Genomic DNA, 17895 nt, shown 5'->3' with positions numbered 1-17895 from the left:
AACCTTCCTTCCGAGGAGTGGCTGGTGGGTTTGAACTGCCAGCCTTCTGGTTAGCAGTCAAGTGCTTTAGCCACTATGCTACCAGAGCTCCTTTTACTATGTTAATAGTATGTAAATACTATAGTTTTTAATAGCATTTTGCTATATTTCTTTCTCTTTATTATATTTTACTTTTGAACTTACAGAATGATGAAAAGATGAATGAAGTAATGAATCTAGCCCACACATTCCTGCAGAATTTCTGTCGGGGAAATCCACAGAATCAAGTTCTTCTTCATAAACATCTGAATTTGTTTTTAACTCCTGGTGTAAGTGTGTTAATGACTTCATATATTTATGATAGATTGTTCATCAAATTTATTTTAGTGGCATTCATAATAAGAATTTTATTAATCTTAATCATTTCATTTTGCCCTTATAAAATGGAATATGTTTTATTTCCACTTAAAGAAACTGGAAAAATTACAGGAATTTTACCTGCAAGTGACAAGTTCATTTATATGCACGCAGCTTAATGTGAGAAAAAAGATATGGTGGAATAAAGAGCTAACTCTATAATTCCACAAATAAGATAAATAAGGAAAACTCAAAAGTAGAGCTAACTCCTAAACCAAACCAACAACCAAATCCACTTCCATAGAGTCGTATCCGACCCATAGCGACCCCTCCTTGGGTTTCCGAGGTGGTATCACTACAGAAGGAGATCGCCCAACTTTCCTTTCAAGGAGTGTTGGTGGGTTTGAACCTCCAGCCTTTTGATTAGCAGTCAAATGCCTTAGGCACTGCACCACCAGAGCTCCTTGAGTTAACTCTTACTGGCTTTAAAGTGTTTATCAGATACTAGGGAAGAACTAACTTTGAGTAATAGGTAATTAATAAATCTCAAGAATACTCTTGCCAACATGATGAACTTTATGATAATAAGCCCCCTTTCCCAACTAAATTCTCTTGTGAATTCAGTTTTCTTTTAATAGTTAATGATATCATTACATTTTGTAAAAGACTTGCACAGAAAACTCAGTATAGCTTTGCATAAAATATATAACTGGTCACAAGCAGGGAAATTAGCCTAAGTACTGTAAAATAGAAAATTGATCTTGTGAGAATTACAAGGGCATGTTCCTCTGTGTTCAGCTTCTTGAAGCAGAAACCATGAGGCACATCTTCATGAACAATTACCATCTGTGCAACGAAATCAGTGAGCGAGTCGTACAGCACTTTGTGCACTGCATTGAGACACATGGCCGCCACGTGGAGTACCTGAGGTTTTTGCAAACAATTGTAAAAGCAGATGGTAAATATGTGAAGAAATGCCAGGATATGGTAATGACAGAGGTATGTTTCTCATTTGATTTTTATCAACTTCACATAAATAATATGCTCAAATATGTGTTTCCTGTTAATCAAAGGTTTTAAAAAAAAAAAAAAAACTCCCAACAACATCGCTGGGAGAGTTATTTGATTTAATCATGACTACTTAACCATAAATATATTTGGCTTCTATTTAGTGAAGCAACATAGCTTAAATGGATTTTATGGTTTTCTAAAAAATAGTTTGTTTTTCTTTTTGATCCATAATGAATTTGGATAATTTAAACACTGGGTGAAATCCTATGAAATCTTTTATGTTATTTGTGAATGAAAAGAGGCAAATTTTTTGTTTTAAGTTTTCAGTAATAAAAGAAAGACATGTAGAACTCTGCTTTTTCCAGGTCATTTGTACTATTCCTGAAATAGAGAATGGCTGTTCTCTTCTATTATTTTTAACAGGCTTTGAAAAGAATCAAACTAATAAGTACAAACTACCTATTAGTGATTTAGGAGCTCTGGTGGCATAGTGCCTAAGGCATTTGACTGCTAACCAGAAGGCTGGTGGTTCAGACCCACCTGCCACTCCTCAGAAGGAAGGTTGGGCAATCTACTTCCATAGTGATACCTCCTCGGAAAGCCAAGAAGGGGTTGTTATGAGTTGGTTCTGACTCGATGGCAGTGAGTCTTTAGTGATTTATTATGATACAGTGAAGCTTAGCTATTTATACCAAAACCAAACCAAACCCACTTCCATTGAGTCAATTCCAACTCATAGCAATCCCCATTGGGTTTCTGATGTGGTAAATCTTTATGGAAGTAGATTGCCCAGTCTTCCTTCCACTGAGTGGCTGGTGGGTTTGAACCACCAACCTTCTGGTTACCAGTCAAATGCTTTAGGCACTGTGCCACGAGAGCTCCTTAGATACTTATAGAAAGTTAAAAATTTAAGGAAAACAAATGGATGAAATATTTCACTTTATTTTGCCCATTTTATTTTGAAATTTGGCATTGAGTGAAATATATCAGTAAGTTACATGCTAGGAACTGAGATACTTTAGAAAAGTGACAGCACTTTGAGCCTGTTTGGATAAGTCATTGCTTGTATGGCCTGCCTAATGGTTCTGTAGTGGACTGGATGGGTTAAGGCAGTTTCCATCCATGGCTACCAAATAGTTCTCTAGTAGATTATCTTGATTTGAGAGATTTTCATGAACTGATTGGGAATGGGGAGATTCTCATGTTGATACAACATGAGTCCCTCCTGTCTCATAGAAATCTTAAAAACAATTCAACTTAAATCTTTGAATTTTTTAATGTAAATTGTTATTAAACATTTTAAGGAACATTTTAAATTGATAAAATTTATCTTTTTCTTATCTACATTTACATTCACATTAGGTTTTCATTTCCCAGAAATATGGAGACTAATTTTATTTTTCATTTATGATAGCAAGGAAAAAAATAAAATTGGAAAGCCTTGAATATGTAAGCCAGTCCTGTGGACTTATTAGATGAAGTGTTTCTATGTGTAAAGAAGTGTTTGTAATATTATTATTTTGTTAATATGTAACACATTTTTGACATACATATATTCATTTCAACATAGTTTTCAAATTAAACCAGTGAATTGGCTTATCAGTTTAAATATGCTATCAATTTAAATATACTAAGTAGAGAAAAAATTGTATAAGCTGTGTTACCTACCAGAATAGCTCACATTGAGGTTAGAAAATTGGTCATCATAATAGAAAAGCAGTAAGACGTTATCTAGCTTGAGCTATAAAATTGTAACCAGCTGTAATTCTCCACTAAGATTATGTAAGCCCAACAGAAAGGAAAATTGATATCCTACAAACCTTTACCTATTTATTTCTTTCTGTTCTTAAAAAGTCTTTTTTTTTAACCTTATTTCTCCCATGTCTTCTTCTACCTCCATTTTCTACTGATGCCTCCCCAAGGCACATGGTATATCCAGATTTTATAGCATTGTGTTTAGCTCAATGTATTTACTTACTTTTTCACTCACTATTGAAGCATGTGGATGTTTTGTTCTTGGTTTGAGTGTAGGCTCAGACTCAGCCAATATAACGGTGAGTAGAAACAGATACTCTTCTTACTCTCACAGAACTAATAATTTTGGGGAAGTAGTATTTGACTTATGATATTTCTCATGCTTTAGTAGTGTAATCCATTTGAACTAGGAGGAATAACTTTATTCTTTTGAGGTTTAATTTTAGTGAGTAACTCACTGATGAGCAATTCATTATCTTCTGTGTAAGTTAAATCTTTACCCTTACCCACCTCTCCTATAGCTTCTTAATTGGTTTTGATAGCATCCCTAACTGATCACTTGACATGTGACTATAAGATTTCATTGCCATTCTGCCTTGGCATAGTTACTATTATATTTTTAAATCAGATAATTTTATTTTTAAAAGTTTGCATGAATGCTGACCTAGCAAAAACAACAAATGCCCACTACATTTGAAAAATGAATGCCGTTGCTTACAAGTGTGAGATGGAAATAAACTGTTCAGTGCAAATTCATTGTTACTCTTGGGAGGTGCAGAGAGCAACTTCCTTTTAAAGGGAGAAAGGGTCAGTAGCATCAGCTAGGTATATAATAAATATTGAGTGCCATGAAGGGAAAGGCGAGGATGTTATAGGACAACATACTGGTTAATTATATTTAATTAGTATCTGTTACACTTAAAAATCTATAAGACATAATGTCAGATATTAATGAGACAGTCTGGCTTCACATCTAATGTGTGCTTCAAACATCAGAAACATCAAGATGAGGTCCAAAGGCCCCTTCTGTTGAATTGCTATGATTGGTCATACAAATTACACTGCTCGTTTGGGAAGAATGGTAGGAAGTGTAGGTGCTTGGGAGATTTTCAAGAGGGTGCTTGTGCTTTACACTTAAATAAGAATGTTACCCGTTGCCGTCATGGCAATTCTGAGTCACCGTGACCTCATGTGTCAGTGAGGTGACCTTACAGTGTAGGACTGTTCCACAGAGTTTTCTTGGTATAATTTTAACAGAAGCAAATCATCAGGTCTTTCTTCTGCTGTTTTGCAGAGTGGGTTTGAACCACCAACCTTTAGGTTAAGAGTAGTGCACAAACCATTTGTACCCACCAGGGACCTAAACAAGGCTATTATCAAATATTCTCAAACCTAGAAACCCACTGCTCTCAAGTCAGTTCTGTGTCATAGTGATCCTATACAGAGTAGAGCTGCCCTGTAGTGTTTCCAAGGTGTAATTCTTTATGGAAGCAGACTGCCTCATCTTTCTCTCACAGAGTGGCTAGTGGATTCAGACCACTGACCTTTTGGTTAGCAGCTACATCCTTTAACTATTGTGTGCCTTGGCACAGTTCTGCTTTAGTAATATTACCCATATTTTCACAGGGAAGTACATGTATTTTCAGATAGACCAAGTCTTTGGAAATCACAGTTGAACATATGAACTACTATGTAGATTCTCTTATCATTTCAGTTGATAAATGGAGGTGAAGATGTGCTGATATTTTACAATGATCGAGCATCATTTCCCATCCTTCTCAATATGATGTGTTCAGAGAGAGACCGAGGAGATGAGAGTGGCCCCTTAGCCTACCACATCACACTTGTGGAATTGCTAGCAGCATGCACAGAGGGGAAAAATGTCTACACTGAAATCAAGTGCAATTCCCTTTTGCCCCTGGATGACATAGTAAGGGTGGTGACCCATGATGACTGCATCCCTGAGGTAAGCCTTGCAAAAGCTTAGCAGCTGTAGAATTATTATTTTTTAAATTTCCTAAGTACCAGTATTTCCCCATGCTAATATTTATAATGAAATAATACATTTAGTCAAGGAATTGTATTTAGTTATATACTTAGAAAATTTTAAATGGTATGAAAAAGTTTATGTTTTAATTCTACAAGAAGTTATGAAAGAAAATGAACCTTTTAAAAGTATAAAAGGTTATATTTTGTAACCTGCTGGTTTTCGAGAAGCTACTACATAAGACTTAAATTCTAAGCATGACAATGTGGTCTAACTAAAGTTTACCTGCAGTTTCTAGTATGTTTTTCAGCCTAAAATAAATGCTTTATAAATAACTCACATTCATTTATTTGGAGAGGTTAGGATAGTATAGCAGGATCACATATTAGACTCTGTAGTTAGGTTTTGCTTTATGAAATATTATACATTCTTGAATATTTGAACATACATTTTGTTTAATTCACACATCCTTTATTCTCTGCCCTGGTTTGACTCTGATGATACACAGAACTCAGTAAAAGCTGGTTGTCTGCCAATAGGATTCTATTAAGGAGGTTTCCAGGAATGTACATTACAATAATTTCTTTCTTTTCTCTTGTTGTGGTTTATTGTTCCAAAATTCATAAATGTGTGATATACTGAGTACAACATAAAACCAAACATTTCAAGTCACAGTAACTTAAAAGGTGTCAGGTTCACTTCCAGATAGTCTTATTAGTGATAGACTTGAAAGTATATTTTTGTGAAATTTTGTGGAATTATTGACACTTTAAACTAAGGGTAGTTTGTGGCCTTGATTGGTTTGAGATAAGATGGCACCTGTTGTTGTTGTTGTTATGTGCCGTCGAGTCGGCCCCGACTCATAGCGACCCCTCCTTGGGTTTCCGAGGCAGTATCACTACGGAAGTAGGATTGCCCAACCTTCCTTCCGAGGAGTGGCTGGTGGGTTTGAACCGCCAGCCTTCTGGTTAGCAGTCAAGTGCTTTAGCCACTATGCTACCAGAGCTCCTAAGATGGCACCTAAAGGAAGCATAATGTAGTGATTAAATCCAAGGGTTCTGTCCTTATTTGAGATCCTGGTCTTGACTATGTTTCTTCCCACATGTTGTTCACTTGAACTGCACCACTCTTACCTCCCCTGTTTACCTGATTAACTCCTCTTCATCCTTCAAATCTTGATCCAAGCTTTACTTCTTCAGGGAAGACTTCCTTTAGTAGAGTTTACAAGGGAGTGTGATTGGAATGTGCACACTTGAATTTTATTATATAAGCATATTTGTATTCCTAACCCACTTCCCCAAGATTATTAGTTCTATGAGGGTAAGAAGTATGTATGTTTCTATTCACCGTTATATTGCCTGAGTCTGATCCTTCAGTCAGTAAATATTTACTCAGTAAATGAATGGATATATTAAAGACTGAATTGGAATCCTAGGTCATTATTTCCTAGCTGTTTGACTTCAACAGATTACATTATCTTTGTAAGCTTCAATTTCTACAGTTTTGAAGTGAAAGAATTATAGTATATACCTGATGCTATACATAGTACTGAGAGTATTTGGCACCAGTAAAGACTGTCATTATGATAATAACATTGGTGATGATGTGCTGAATGGCTCCAATGTCTCTCTACCCTATGAGCAGTCCTTGACACAGGCACTTAGCCTTGAAGGTTTGTTTTACAACTGAGCCAAATAGAGATAAGCACGATGGGCATGAAATCTGGCCCCACATTTCTTATGTATCTAACTTGGATTCCATGAATCTCCTGAAATTATGTACATCATTTGTATATATACCCATTGTTCTGGAATGAGGATTTATAATATTCATCAGGTTTTTATAACTAAAAAAGAAAAAAGAAAATGAAAAACAAAAACTACAACCCCATGTACTTTAGAAATTGTATATGTTGGTGAAGCTCATTCCTAGTACTTTATGAGGAATTTGGTTAAATCTATATCTTTCCCAGAGTTTAATTCATTTTAAAATAATGGAAAAGTTTTTTCTCTAGATATGGTAATTGAAATATTTTTGAGTGGCAATAAAATATTATTTATCTGACATATTTAAACAGTGTATTAGGACTCTTTTGGTTGCAAATGACAGAAACCTAACTTAAACTAGTTTAAACAAAAAGGGAAGTTGAAGGAGAGTTCTTCAGATAGATTCAGAGGTTCAAACAATGTTAGAGTTCTTTCCGTCTGATTTTTCCTCTTGGGTTTTTGCCTCATTCTCTTGTTGTTGTTGTTACGTGCTGTCGAGTCAGACTCGACTCATAGCGACCCCTCCTTGGGTTTCCAAGGCAGTATCACTATGGAAGTAGATTGCCCCATCTTCATTTCGAGGAGTGGCTGATGGGTTTGAACTTCCAGCCTTCTGGTTAGCAGTCAAATGCCTTAGGCACTATACTACCAGAGTCATTCTCTACATCTGAGAATAATTTTCCTCCGCGCATGTGGTGAAGATGGCTTCTTGAAGTTCAGCTTTCTCTTCTTCCACTTCAGCAACTCTAGGAAGAACTGGGGGAGAGAGACCATTGTTGACTTTGGCTGTCTCAAGTATAATAGTTTTGGTTTTAGCAAAGTACCCATTTTCACACTAATCACTGGGTCTGAGGGAATGGAGTTCTAGGTCACCTGTTCACCTGGGTACAGAGAGTGGAGTATTTTAGCAAAAGAAGTGAAATAGGAATATTATTTGGGCAGACAAAAAAACATCTTAACCAGAATCCACTGTAGGAACTTTCATAATTGATATTTGAAAATGACAACTTGAGAAAAACAAAACAAAACTAATGTTTTTTGTATTTGAAATTTGTACAGGTTAAAATTGCTTATGTGAACTTTGTTAATCACTGTTACGTTGATACCGAAGTGGAAATGAAAGAAATCTACACTAGCAATCACATTTGGAAATTATTCGAGAACTTCCTGGTGGATATGGCAAGGGTAAGCATTTTGATTCACTAAAACTATTTCATGTTTAGTAAGATAGTTGAACAATCAATATATATTTTGACTAAATAATATGCATCAGGAAAAAAATTTTAAATTAAACTTACTACCTTTTAATTTATAACATTTCACTCACAGTTTTAAATAATATTTAATGAATTAATGTACACAAAGTACAGTGTATATAGCAACAGATAACATTTTTCACCTTTACAATTTACCTTGTCTCTTATTAAGTGGAAGTTTTTTTTAAATTTAACCTATTTTATTAATTATTATTATTATTATTTTACTTTAAGAGCTTGTTTCACATTCAGCGTTATGTGTACACTTAGTTTCACTCCCCATTTACCGTGTCCAACCCTAACCCAGTCTCCTCCCATCCCTACCCAGTAACCATTCCCCTGTGCCCCTCAAATTTATGCAATCCTCTTTGTCCTGCATTTTCTCAATTTGAATGTTTGTCCTCTGGTGCCCTGTGGTCTGTTGGCTCTAAGGGATGTATTACCATAGAGTATCTCATTAAGTGGAATTTTAGTGGTCTTTTTATACTGACTAGAGAAGACATGGCAGAGATCAATTTGTATTCAACATCTTACTATGAATGCAATTACAAACCATAGATGGAGAAGACTTCAGGAAGTCTTGACTGCTGCTTTCAGGCAGAGAACTTGACCAAACTACTTAGGACTTACTATCATCACTGTTGCCTATTCAGAGTCTTCATTGGAATTTAAACATTTGGTATTTTTACTCATGTCAGTCAATATATATTGTACTTTCTACTTTGAGGCAATTTCCTCTTCCTTGGCTTTTTTTTAAGGGGATTTGGAAAGGACTTGTGGATCTGGTTGGTATTTCTAGACATTGCTTGGTATATGTTTTTGCTCCATTAATATTAAGTAAATGAATGAATGAATGAAGGAATTTTCTTGATAGGGACTAATTTATTTTATTACTTTTTAGCCCTTTCCTGTGCATGCACGTGTATTTGCTTACATATTATTTTCATATTATTTTAGTGCTATTTATTTATTTATTTTTGCATCTTCTGTAGCTTTTTCTTTGAAAGTTATGAGATAATTTTCAATGAAATTTTATTCATAGAGGATAATATAGACCTATTTTGAATTATGGTGGCTTGTCTCAGTCTCTTTGGCCTCCCTAAATGTTCTGAGTGCTTGTAGTTTTATAGGTCTTGTATAGATGTGTCTGGACGGAGGGATTAGTGCGGTCCATATTTCCACTCTCCTACAAGAATGGATGCTGGCTATGAGTCCTTAGCTCACTGCTCCTCTTTTACCTCTATAGAAAGAGGACAAAGTGGATCAAATACATTGACTATAGTCCCAGACATTTGAGAGCAACCTTCAAACCATGTATTATTCCAGCCCAGAAACTTTTTATTTAGTCAAGGTTTCCAAGGGAAATCTACTTATTTTGTCATTGGGGTGGTGTAGTATCATTATGAGTGAGTCAAAACTGACTTGACAGTGATGGGTTTTTGATATTTTGGTGGTGCAGTAAGAGAGATCTTTGCTATAATCAAGCATATGTGAACTAAGGCAGTTCCTATTTACCTCATTTCTATAAAACAAAACTACTCATTACCTTTATAAAATTTCTCAGGTAGATTTGCACCTGTGGAGAAATCATCCTTTTTTTTTTACAGGACTTTACGTGTTGTTGTTGTTATGTGCCGTCAAGTCGGCCCTGATTCATAGCGACCCCTCCTTCGGTTTCTGAGGTGGTACCACTAGGAAGTAGATTGTTCAACCTTCCTTCCGAGGAGTGGCTGGTGGGTTTGAACCACCAGCTTTCTGGTTAGCAGTCAAGTACCTTAGGCACTATGCTACCAGAGCTCTTTGCATACAACTCATATTTACTCTGTTGACTTGTAAAAAGTTCTTGTAGCTGACTGGTTCCAAGTATTTCCAGGAAACTTGAAGTAAAGGATGACTTATATTCTTAGACTCAGCTTTAAAATTGCATGTGCAGGAAGATATTAAAGAGATTATAGACTGATTTGCAGAGGTGCACAGTGTGATGAACTAAAGATAAACTTGAAAAGACCAAAGTCACATTCTAGGCAGCATGCATTGCAAAGAGAATAGAAGATGACTGCCACTGACTTGGAAACACTTTTTTACATTGATGTGTTCATAAGGCAAAGATCTATAGCTCTGTATCTTAAAGGATGAAGAACATGCATGTGACAGATGTTTCAGTTATTTTATTAAACAAAACTCACTACTGTCGAGTTGATTCAACTCCTAGTGACCCCTCCTTGGGTTTCTGAGGCAGTATTTCTACGGAAGTAGATTGCCCAATCTTCCTTCCAAGGAACTGCCAACCTTCTGGTTTGCAGTCAAATGCCTTAGGCAATACGCCATCAGAACTCATTATTTATTATAAAAAGCCTCTAGGGAAATTTCAAAGTCTTCTAGGTCTATTCATTCAACAAGTCTAAGCAAAACTTAGCTACCAAAGTATTTTTACTTTTCTTCATATTTCTCTTATTTGTTAAAGCAGCAATTCTGTAATCTTCACCAAAGGTGACAGGCAATCACTTTTGCTGTTTCGAGGAAGGAAAAGGAAACTTGTCTTTTCCATATTTGCAATTTGTCTGTCTCTGCCCCTGAAGAAAGATTAAGGAGCCACTCCAAAATTTCAAATTCAAGTTATATATATATATATATATATATATAAAAAATATGAAAGAAAAATCCTAACTCCTATGTTTATAGTTACAGTCTCATTTGTGAATAACTAGAATGTATCCTTATAAATAAATATTCAATTTATAATGGTTTGTTAAAGTCCTAGGCAAGTGTTTAGTAGAGTAGTAATTCTCAAATTTTAGTTCCTATCAGATTATCTGGAGAGCTTGTTAAAACAGATTTCTGGACTCCACCCCCATTTCAGTAGGTCTGGGTAGGCTCGAGACATTATATTCCTTTCAAGATCTCAGGTGATGTTGAAGTTCCACCATGGGGTTTACAAAGACTTATGGCTAGGAAAGCCATACCAGGTAATTTACTACACTGCACATGCCTTTCCTGATATTAAGCCATGCAGTATTCCCTTGTTCTGTTTGAATGACAGCCTCTTGGTCTATATACAGGTTCCTAATGAGCACAATTAAGTTCTGGAATTTCCATTCTAGATTCATATTTTGTACATTCTGCTTTCCAATTGTTAATGAATGTTTACAGATGTTCTCATTTTGTGTCCTTCTCCATCAGCAAATTAAGATCCCAAAAACTTTATCCTTAAGGTCGACTCTACTTTTAGGAGGCAGCTCTTTCCCAGTTATATTTTGAGTGTCTTCCAATCTGAGGGGCTCATCTTCCTGCAATATAACAGACAATGCTTCACTGCTCTTCATATAATTTTCCAGTGATATATCAGACACAGTTTCACTGCTGTTTATAAGGTTTTCAGTGGCCAGTTTTTTTCAGAAGTGGATAATCTTGTCCTTCCCATTCCATCTTAATCTGGAAGCTCTGCTGAAACTTGTGCACCATGGGTGACCCTGCTGGTGTTCAAAATAGTGGTGGCATAGCCTCCAGACTCACAGCAACATGAAAGCCACCGCAGTATGACAAATTGACAGATGAGAAGTCTACTGCAGACTAATCTAGTGCTTTTTCCACAACAGCTTCTCAAGTATGATAGTTCTCATGTCTTCCAATATTCTCTCCACACCTTTCAGTGGTTCTTTTTCTGATATGGTTTCTAGGCTTTTTTTTTTTTTTTTTCAACACACTTTTCCATTCCCGATAATTTGTCAGTGTTTCTTGTTTAAAGTGTAATATTTTGGATAGCACTCCATGCTTTAGGCAGGATCTAGTCATATAATTTAAGTACAAATTTGGAGAAAAATTCTATTTAAAAGGCAAATGAAATATTGATCTGTGATGGTGCTCATTCCCCCTTGCTCCTTCTTCTTTTCATGTTTTCTCATGTCCGTAGTATCGGTTCTTATTGATTGCTTTTGAGTAAAGCTCTCTAAAGAGCTATCTTTTTTAGTATCTGTTATTTTCCTGTTTACACCCCTTGTCTTTATCTATTTAAAGCCTGCAGAAGAAGATCTTCCTTAAAAAATTGTATTAATAGACTGGTACTAGGTTGTATTGCATACTTCAGTTCCATTCTGATTTTTGGCAGAGATAATATTGATGACCTGTATATACACTACATTGAGAGAAGCAGAAAAGGTCTTTGGCCCATGAAAAGTTGTTTTCACTGTCTTTCAGAGCATTTTGTAATAGCTCACTTTGATCCAAATTCCCATGCAGCTAAAAGTGTATCTGCAGGGCAGAAATGCAGTCTTTGTGCTTTACACTGATTATTGATGCAAAGACAGGTCATCAGATTATTTTGAGTGGTGAATGTGGGGAATGAACAGTGGTCAGTGATAGCCTGAAGCTGTATTTTTTCTTTTGAAGATGTTTCCAATTTTTGCTGTCAATTTCAAGATGATTTACACTCAGCTACTAATGGAAAGGTTAGCAGTTCATACCTATCCACTGGTGCCATGAAAAAAAAAGTCCTGGTAATCTGCTTCTGTGAAGATTATAACCAAGAAAACTCAAAGGAGTTCTACTCTGTAACATGTGGGGTTGCCATGAGTTGAAATCTATTCAATGGAAATGCTTTTTCTTTTACTTTTTTTTTGTGCATAATGAGCAAAAATGTTCTATGTGATATACTAGCAGAATGAAATAGCTTAGGAGTCACATATAGCACAGGTCATGTCATTGTTCAATAAGTCATCGCATAAGAAAACAAGCTAGCATTTATTTAATTTTCGGATAGATATAACCTGAGTTGTTATCTCTATTTAGCTTACCAAAAAATCAGGAGGTAGGAATAAAGGGACAATTTATATGCATTTTGAAACACATTTTCCCAGTTCTTTAATTTGAGAGGACTGAATAAGTTTTTTTTTTTTTTTGACAAGTTGATGCTGTAATTTTCTTGGCTTTCTTAATTTGAACAAACCATTGAACAGTCTTATTTTAAAGGATTTTTTTTTTTTTTTTTGAGGCCTTACCAGCTAGCATTTTAGAGAAGTGAAGCAGTACAGCGTATTCTACAAATTTTATACTTTGTATCACTTTCTGTCCTTAACTTTCATGATGAATTAATTATAATTATAGTGTCTACTTGGTATAACTAACCAGAAGGCTGGCGGTTCAAACCTCAGAAGCAAGGCTGGGCAATCTACTTCCGTAGTGATACCACCTCAGAAACCCAAGGAGGGATCCCTATGAGTCGGGTCCAACTTGACAACATATAACAACAACAACACTTGGAATAAACATTTATTTGGCTATTCTTGATAAATGATTGATTGCCTCCCACCTTACCAGCCCCTACTTCTTAGAATCCTTCACTATTTCTGCCACACCACCCCAACCTTTAAATATTGGAATGTTGTCAGGCTCAACCCTTGGGCTTTTTCCCTTCTCTCCCTACAGTCACTTGCTTTCTTATCTTATCCATCCTCATGACTTTAAACCAGGCTGGTGACTGAAGCTTGACCTTCTTCTGATGTCCGGTCTTACATATCAGCTACCTATATAACATTTCCACTTGGCTATCTCATATACACCTCATATTTAGCATTTCTAATTACAAGGTCTTTATTCAGTCCCATAGTTTGCTACAAAATAATTCCTTCTCAAGTTTTTTGCAAATCTAAGTAAATGGCAATTCTATTATTCAATCTAGACATTTTGACAAAAAAAATCATTGTGTTGTCTCTAAATTTATTTTCTTACACTCTAAATCCAATCCTTCTGCAAATTCTGCAAGCTCTAACCTTAAAATATCCAAAATCTGACCACTTCTGTACATTTTGATCACTGTTACCTTGTGCCAGCGTGTCATTCTCTCTTATCTGGATTATTGAAATTGTCTCATAATTCGTTTTCCTGCTTGTATTCTTGCTCCCTTACTTCACTGATTCTCTATGTTGTTGTTTTTATGGGCCATTGAGTCAGACCCAACTCACAGTGAGTCCTCCTTGGGTTTCCAAGGCGGTATCACTACAGAAGTAGATTGCCCAACCTTCCTTCCCAGGAGTGGCTGGTGGATTTGAACCTCCAGCCTTCTGGTTAGCAGTCAAGTACCTTAGGCACTGTGCTACCAGAGCTCCCTCTGATTCCCTATACAGCGGCCTTAATGATTAATTAAAAAAAAATAATAAAAAAAGGTTTTTGGTTCAGGTCAATCATCTACTCAGATAGCTCCAGTAATTTCCCAGAGTAAAACCATTATATAATTTGGCCTCTCCTTCTGCTACTACAACTTTCCAAGTGTGTACTCTTATTCTTCCCCTAACTCATTCTCTGTTCTATCTACTGTGGCTTTCTTGCTGCTCCTTACATAAGCCAGCTTTCATTTGCCTGTAACACTCTCCTATGAGATATCCCCATGACTTCTTCCTGTCTTCTTTCAGGTCCCTGCTTAAAATCAAATATTCAGAGAAGGCTTCACTGACTACCTTATATAAAGTAGCAACCTCTTCCCTCCACTCCTCTCCTCTTGCTTTGTTTTTCTTCATAGTACCTATCACCATCTAACATTTTAATATTTGTTTGTTTTGTGTCTGTTTCAGTAGAAAAGAATGAGGAGCAGGGATTTTGTCTGTTTCGTTCACTGCTATATATCTGACCTAGAGTAATGCCTGGCATATAGTAAATCCTCAGTAAATATTTATGGAATAAATAAATAAATACCACCTGAAGTTAAAAATATCTAAAAACTGAATTATAAAACTAAGCAAAGGTAGATTTAGTAGAGAATAAAGTGGACACATCCATGGAACGAAGTAAATAGCCCTAAACAGACTTTTTTATATGGAAGGTATTTTATGTATGAAGGATCCAATTTTCAACTATCACAAGAGTAAAAAGGTAAAATTGAATATTGGTGATGGTTCAATGAGATGGGCATACCCTGTGGATGAGAGTACCATGGTTTTATACAAATAACAAATATGGAGTACTTTTTTTTTGACATCCGCTCCCTCTTTTCAAGGTATTTTTGTGAGCGTGCTATGCTATTTTTTTTTATATGTTGCTGTTAAAAATTAGTATAGTGTGTTTATGAAAATACCCTGGGGAGAGCATGCAGTTGGAAAAAAAAAAAAACCAAAGACCATGCACAATATTTGTGTTAAAATATGGTGTACTTTTATGCATTCTTTTTGAAAAGCATTTTGGTAATTGCATTAAAAAAAAAATCTTCATACTTTATTGTTCAGTAATTTTCTTTCCAAGATCCTGTACTAGGTAAATAATTAGAAATGCTATCGAGAATTTATAGTTAAATGATAAATTATATAAGTACAATTTATTTTTATAAATGTGTATGGGAGGAAATTGCTTAAATGTTCAATAATAGAGATTAATTATGGATGTTATAATGATAGATGTTACAGAGTGACTGAGATTGTCTTTAACAATTTTTTTTTCATTTTTTATTGTGATTTGGGTGAAAGTTAACAGAGCAAATTTATTTTCCATGCAGCGCTGATATACATTTTGCCTCATGACATTGACTGGAATTTCCCACAATGTAACAGCTCTCTTTCCACTTCCTCCCCATAGTTACCACTTCCCTGTGTCTATCCCTCCCGCACACTCGTACTCCCCGAGCTGTCTCTGTGCATTCACTGCCCTTCTGCTCTTCCATGTTTGATTTCTCCAAGGAGTGTATCCACCTGATGTAAATGTTCAGCCCATGTGCCTGATCTTTGACAGTTTTTAATGATATGGGAAAGACTAACAATTGAGTGCTGAGTATACAAAGGAGGATATAAAACTGATTATCCAGAATAATTCCAATTATGCAAAATATATATGGCATAGCAAAAAGATTACAAGGAAAGATATCAAATATTAGCCATGGTTTTATCTGATTTGTAGGATTATAGATAGTTTTTTGTTTTGCACTTTATATTTTCCAGGAATCTTACAATTAGTATAAATTGAATAAAGGAGCCCTGATGGTGTAGTGGTTAAACATTTTTCATTTTTACTAATATGAGGAATATTAAATTTACCTTAGAATTTATAATCTGTCATCTGTAAGACCAAAGAAAAGTTACTAGACATGTAGCTCTAGACTCTAGTAACACTTACTGGTGGCTATATTTAAATTTAGATTTTAATAATATAAAATTATAACTTCAGTTCCTCAGTTTTACTAGCCATATTTCAAGTGCTCAATAAGAACATGTGGTTAGTGGCTATATATAGGAAAGCACAGATACAGAAAATTTTCATCAGTGCAGAAAGTGGGATACTGGACAGCAGTGCTCTACCATATGATAAGTTATTTAATACAGTCTGAAGACCATGGAATTGCAACTTTAAAAACAAATTTATTGTGCTTTGGGTGCAAATTTACATTCAACCATTCTGGCACATTTGATATGATGCCCCAGTTACCATCCTAGACCATAAGAAACTCTCCTCCCCTCCCATCCCTGTAACTACCCACTCTCTGTGCCCTTCTTAAGTGTGCATTCCTGTCTGTCCAGTTTTCCCTCTATGCTAATGCTGCCCCTCTGGTATCTCATGGCTGATTGCTCTAAGGGGTGCATCTCCTTAGAGTAGGTGGGTGCATCACCCTGGATAGGTGTTCTGTATTGTGGGAGTAATTTGTTGAGCACGTGAAGAGGGGCTTCATACATGTAAAGGAGATAAATTTCAAACTTAATTATGTCTAGAAATTTGACTTCATTTTTTTTTCCAATAAATAATTTTTGAATGACTACTACATGCCAAGGAGTTCTGGTAGCATAGTGCCTAAGGCACTTGACTGCTAACCAGAAGGCTGGAGGCTCAAACCCTCTAGCCACTCCTCGGAAGGAAGGTTGGGCAATCCTACTTCCATAGTGATACTGCCTTGGAAACCCAAAGAGGGGTCGCTATGAGTTGGGGCTGACGCGATGGCAAATAACAACAACAACAACTACATGCCAAGAAATTTGGAAGATAGCCACCCCGCCTACCAACTGGAAGAGATCCATATTTGCACCTATTTAATAAAAAGGTGATCCAACAGAATGTGGAAGTTGTTGAAAAATATCATTAATATCATGTGCAAGTAAAATTTTGCTAACAATAATTAAAAAATGATAGCAGCAGTATATTGACAGGAAACGACCAGAAGTTCAAGCCGGATTTAGAAGATGAAATGGAATGAAGGATATCATTGATGATGTCAGATGGATCTTGCCTGAAAACAGAGAATACAAGAATAATGTTTACCTGTGTTTTCTTGACTGTGTATGCAAAGGCATTTGCTGTGTGGATTATAACAAATTATGGGTAACATTGCAAAGAATGGGAATTCCAGAACCCTTAATTGTGCTCATGACGAACCTGGTATATAAAACAAGAGGCAGTGGTTTGAACAGGACAAGGGGCTGCTGTATGGTTTAAAATCAGGAGGGGTGTGTGTCAAGGTTGTATTCTTTCACCATACTTATTCAATCTGCATTTGTTGTTGTTGTTGTTAAGTGCCATCGAGTCGTTTCCGACTCATAGCGACCCCATGCACAGCAGAGCGAAACACTGCCCGATCCCGCGCCAGCCTCACAATCTCTGCTATACTTGAGCCCATCATCGCAGCCACCGTGTCAATCCATCTTGTTGAAAGCCTCCCCCTCTTTCGTCGACTCTCCACCCTACCAAGCATGACATCCTTCTCCAGGGAATGGTCCCTTCCTACAACATGACCAAAATAGGTGAGATGAAGTCTGGCCATTCTTGCTTCCAAGGAGCATTCTGGCTGCACTTCCTCCAGGACAGATCTGTTAGTTCTTTT

General features: G+C 36.1%; 1 protein-coding gene across 1 annotated transcript in view; it reads left to right on the top strand.

Annotated features, from left to right (window-relative positions):
• The window catches only part of ITPR2 (inositol 1,4,5-trisphosphate receptor type 2), a 724583-nt gene that overhangs the window by 374627 nt on the left and 332061 nt on the right, over nucleotides 1-17895 (top strand). The window contains exons 29-32 of the mRNA XM_007949781.2: nucleotides 186-308; nucleotides 1135-1335; nucleotides 4817-5068; nucleotides 7915-8040. Of these exons, the coding sequence (XP_007947972.1) occupies nucleotides 186-308; nucleotides 1135-1335; nucleotides 4817-5068; nucleotides 7915-8040 (702 nt within the window). The remainder of the gene's footprint in view (nucleotides 1-185; nucleotides 309-1134; nucleotides 1336-4816; nucleotides 5069-7914; nucleotides 8041-17895) is intronic.

This window comes from Orycteropus afer, unplaced genomic scaffold (genome assembly GCF_000298275.1).
Source record: "Orycteropus afer afer isolate SDZICR_OR568_19922 unplaced genomic scaffold, OryAfe1.0 scaffold00254, whole genome shotgun sequence".
Classification (NCBI taxonomy): domain Eukaryota; kingdom Metazoa; phylum Chordata; class Mammalia; order Tubulidentata; family Orycteropodidae; genus Orycteropus; species Orycteropus afer.
Note: the sequence above shows the minus strand (reverse complement) of the source record. Positions and strands in the feature narration are given on the sequence as shown.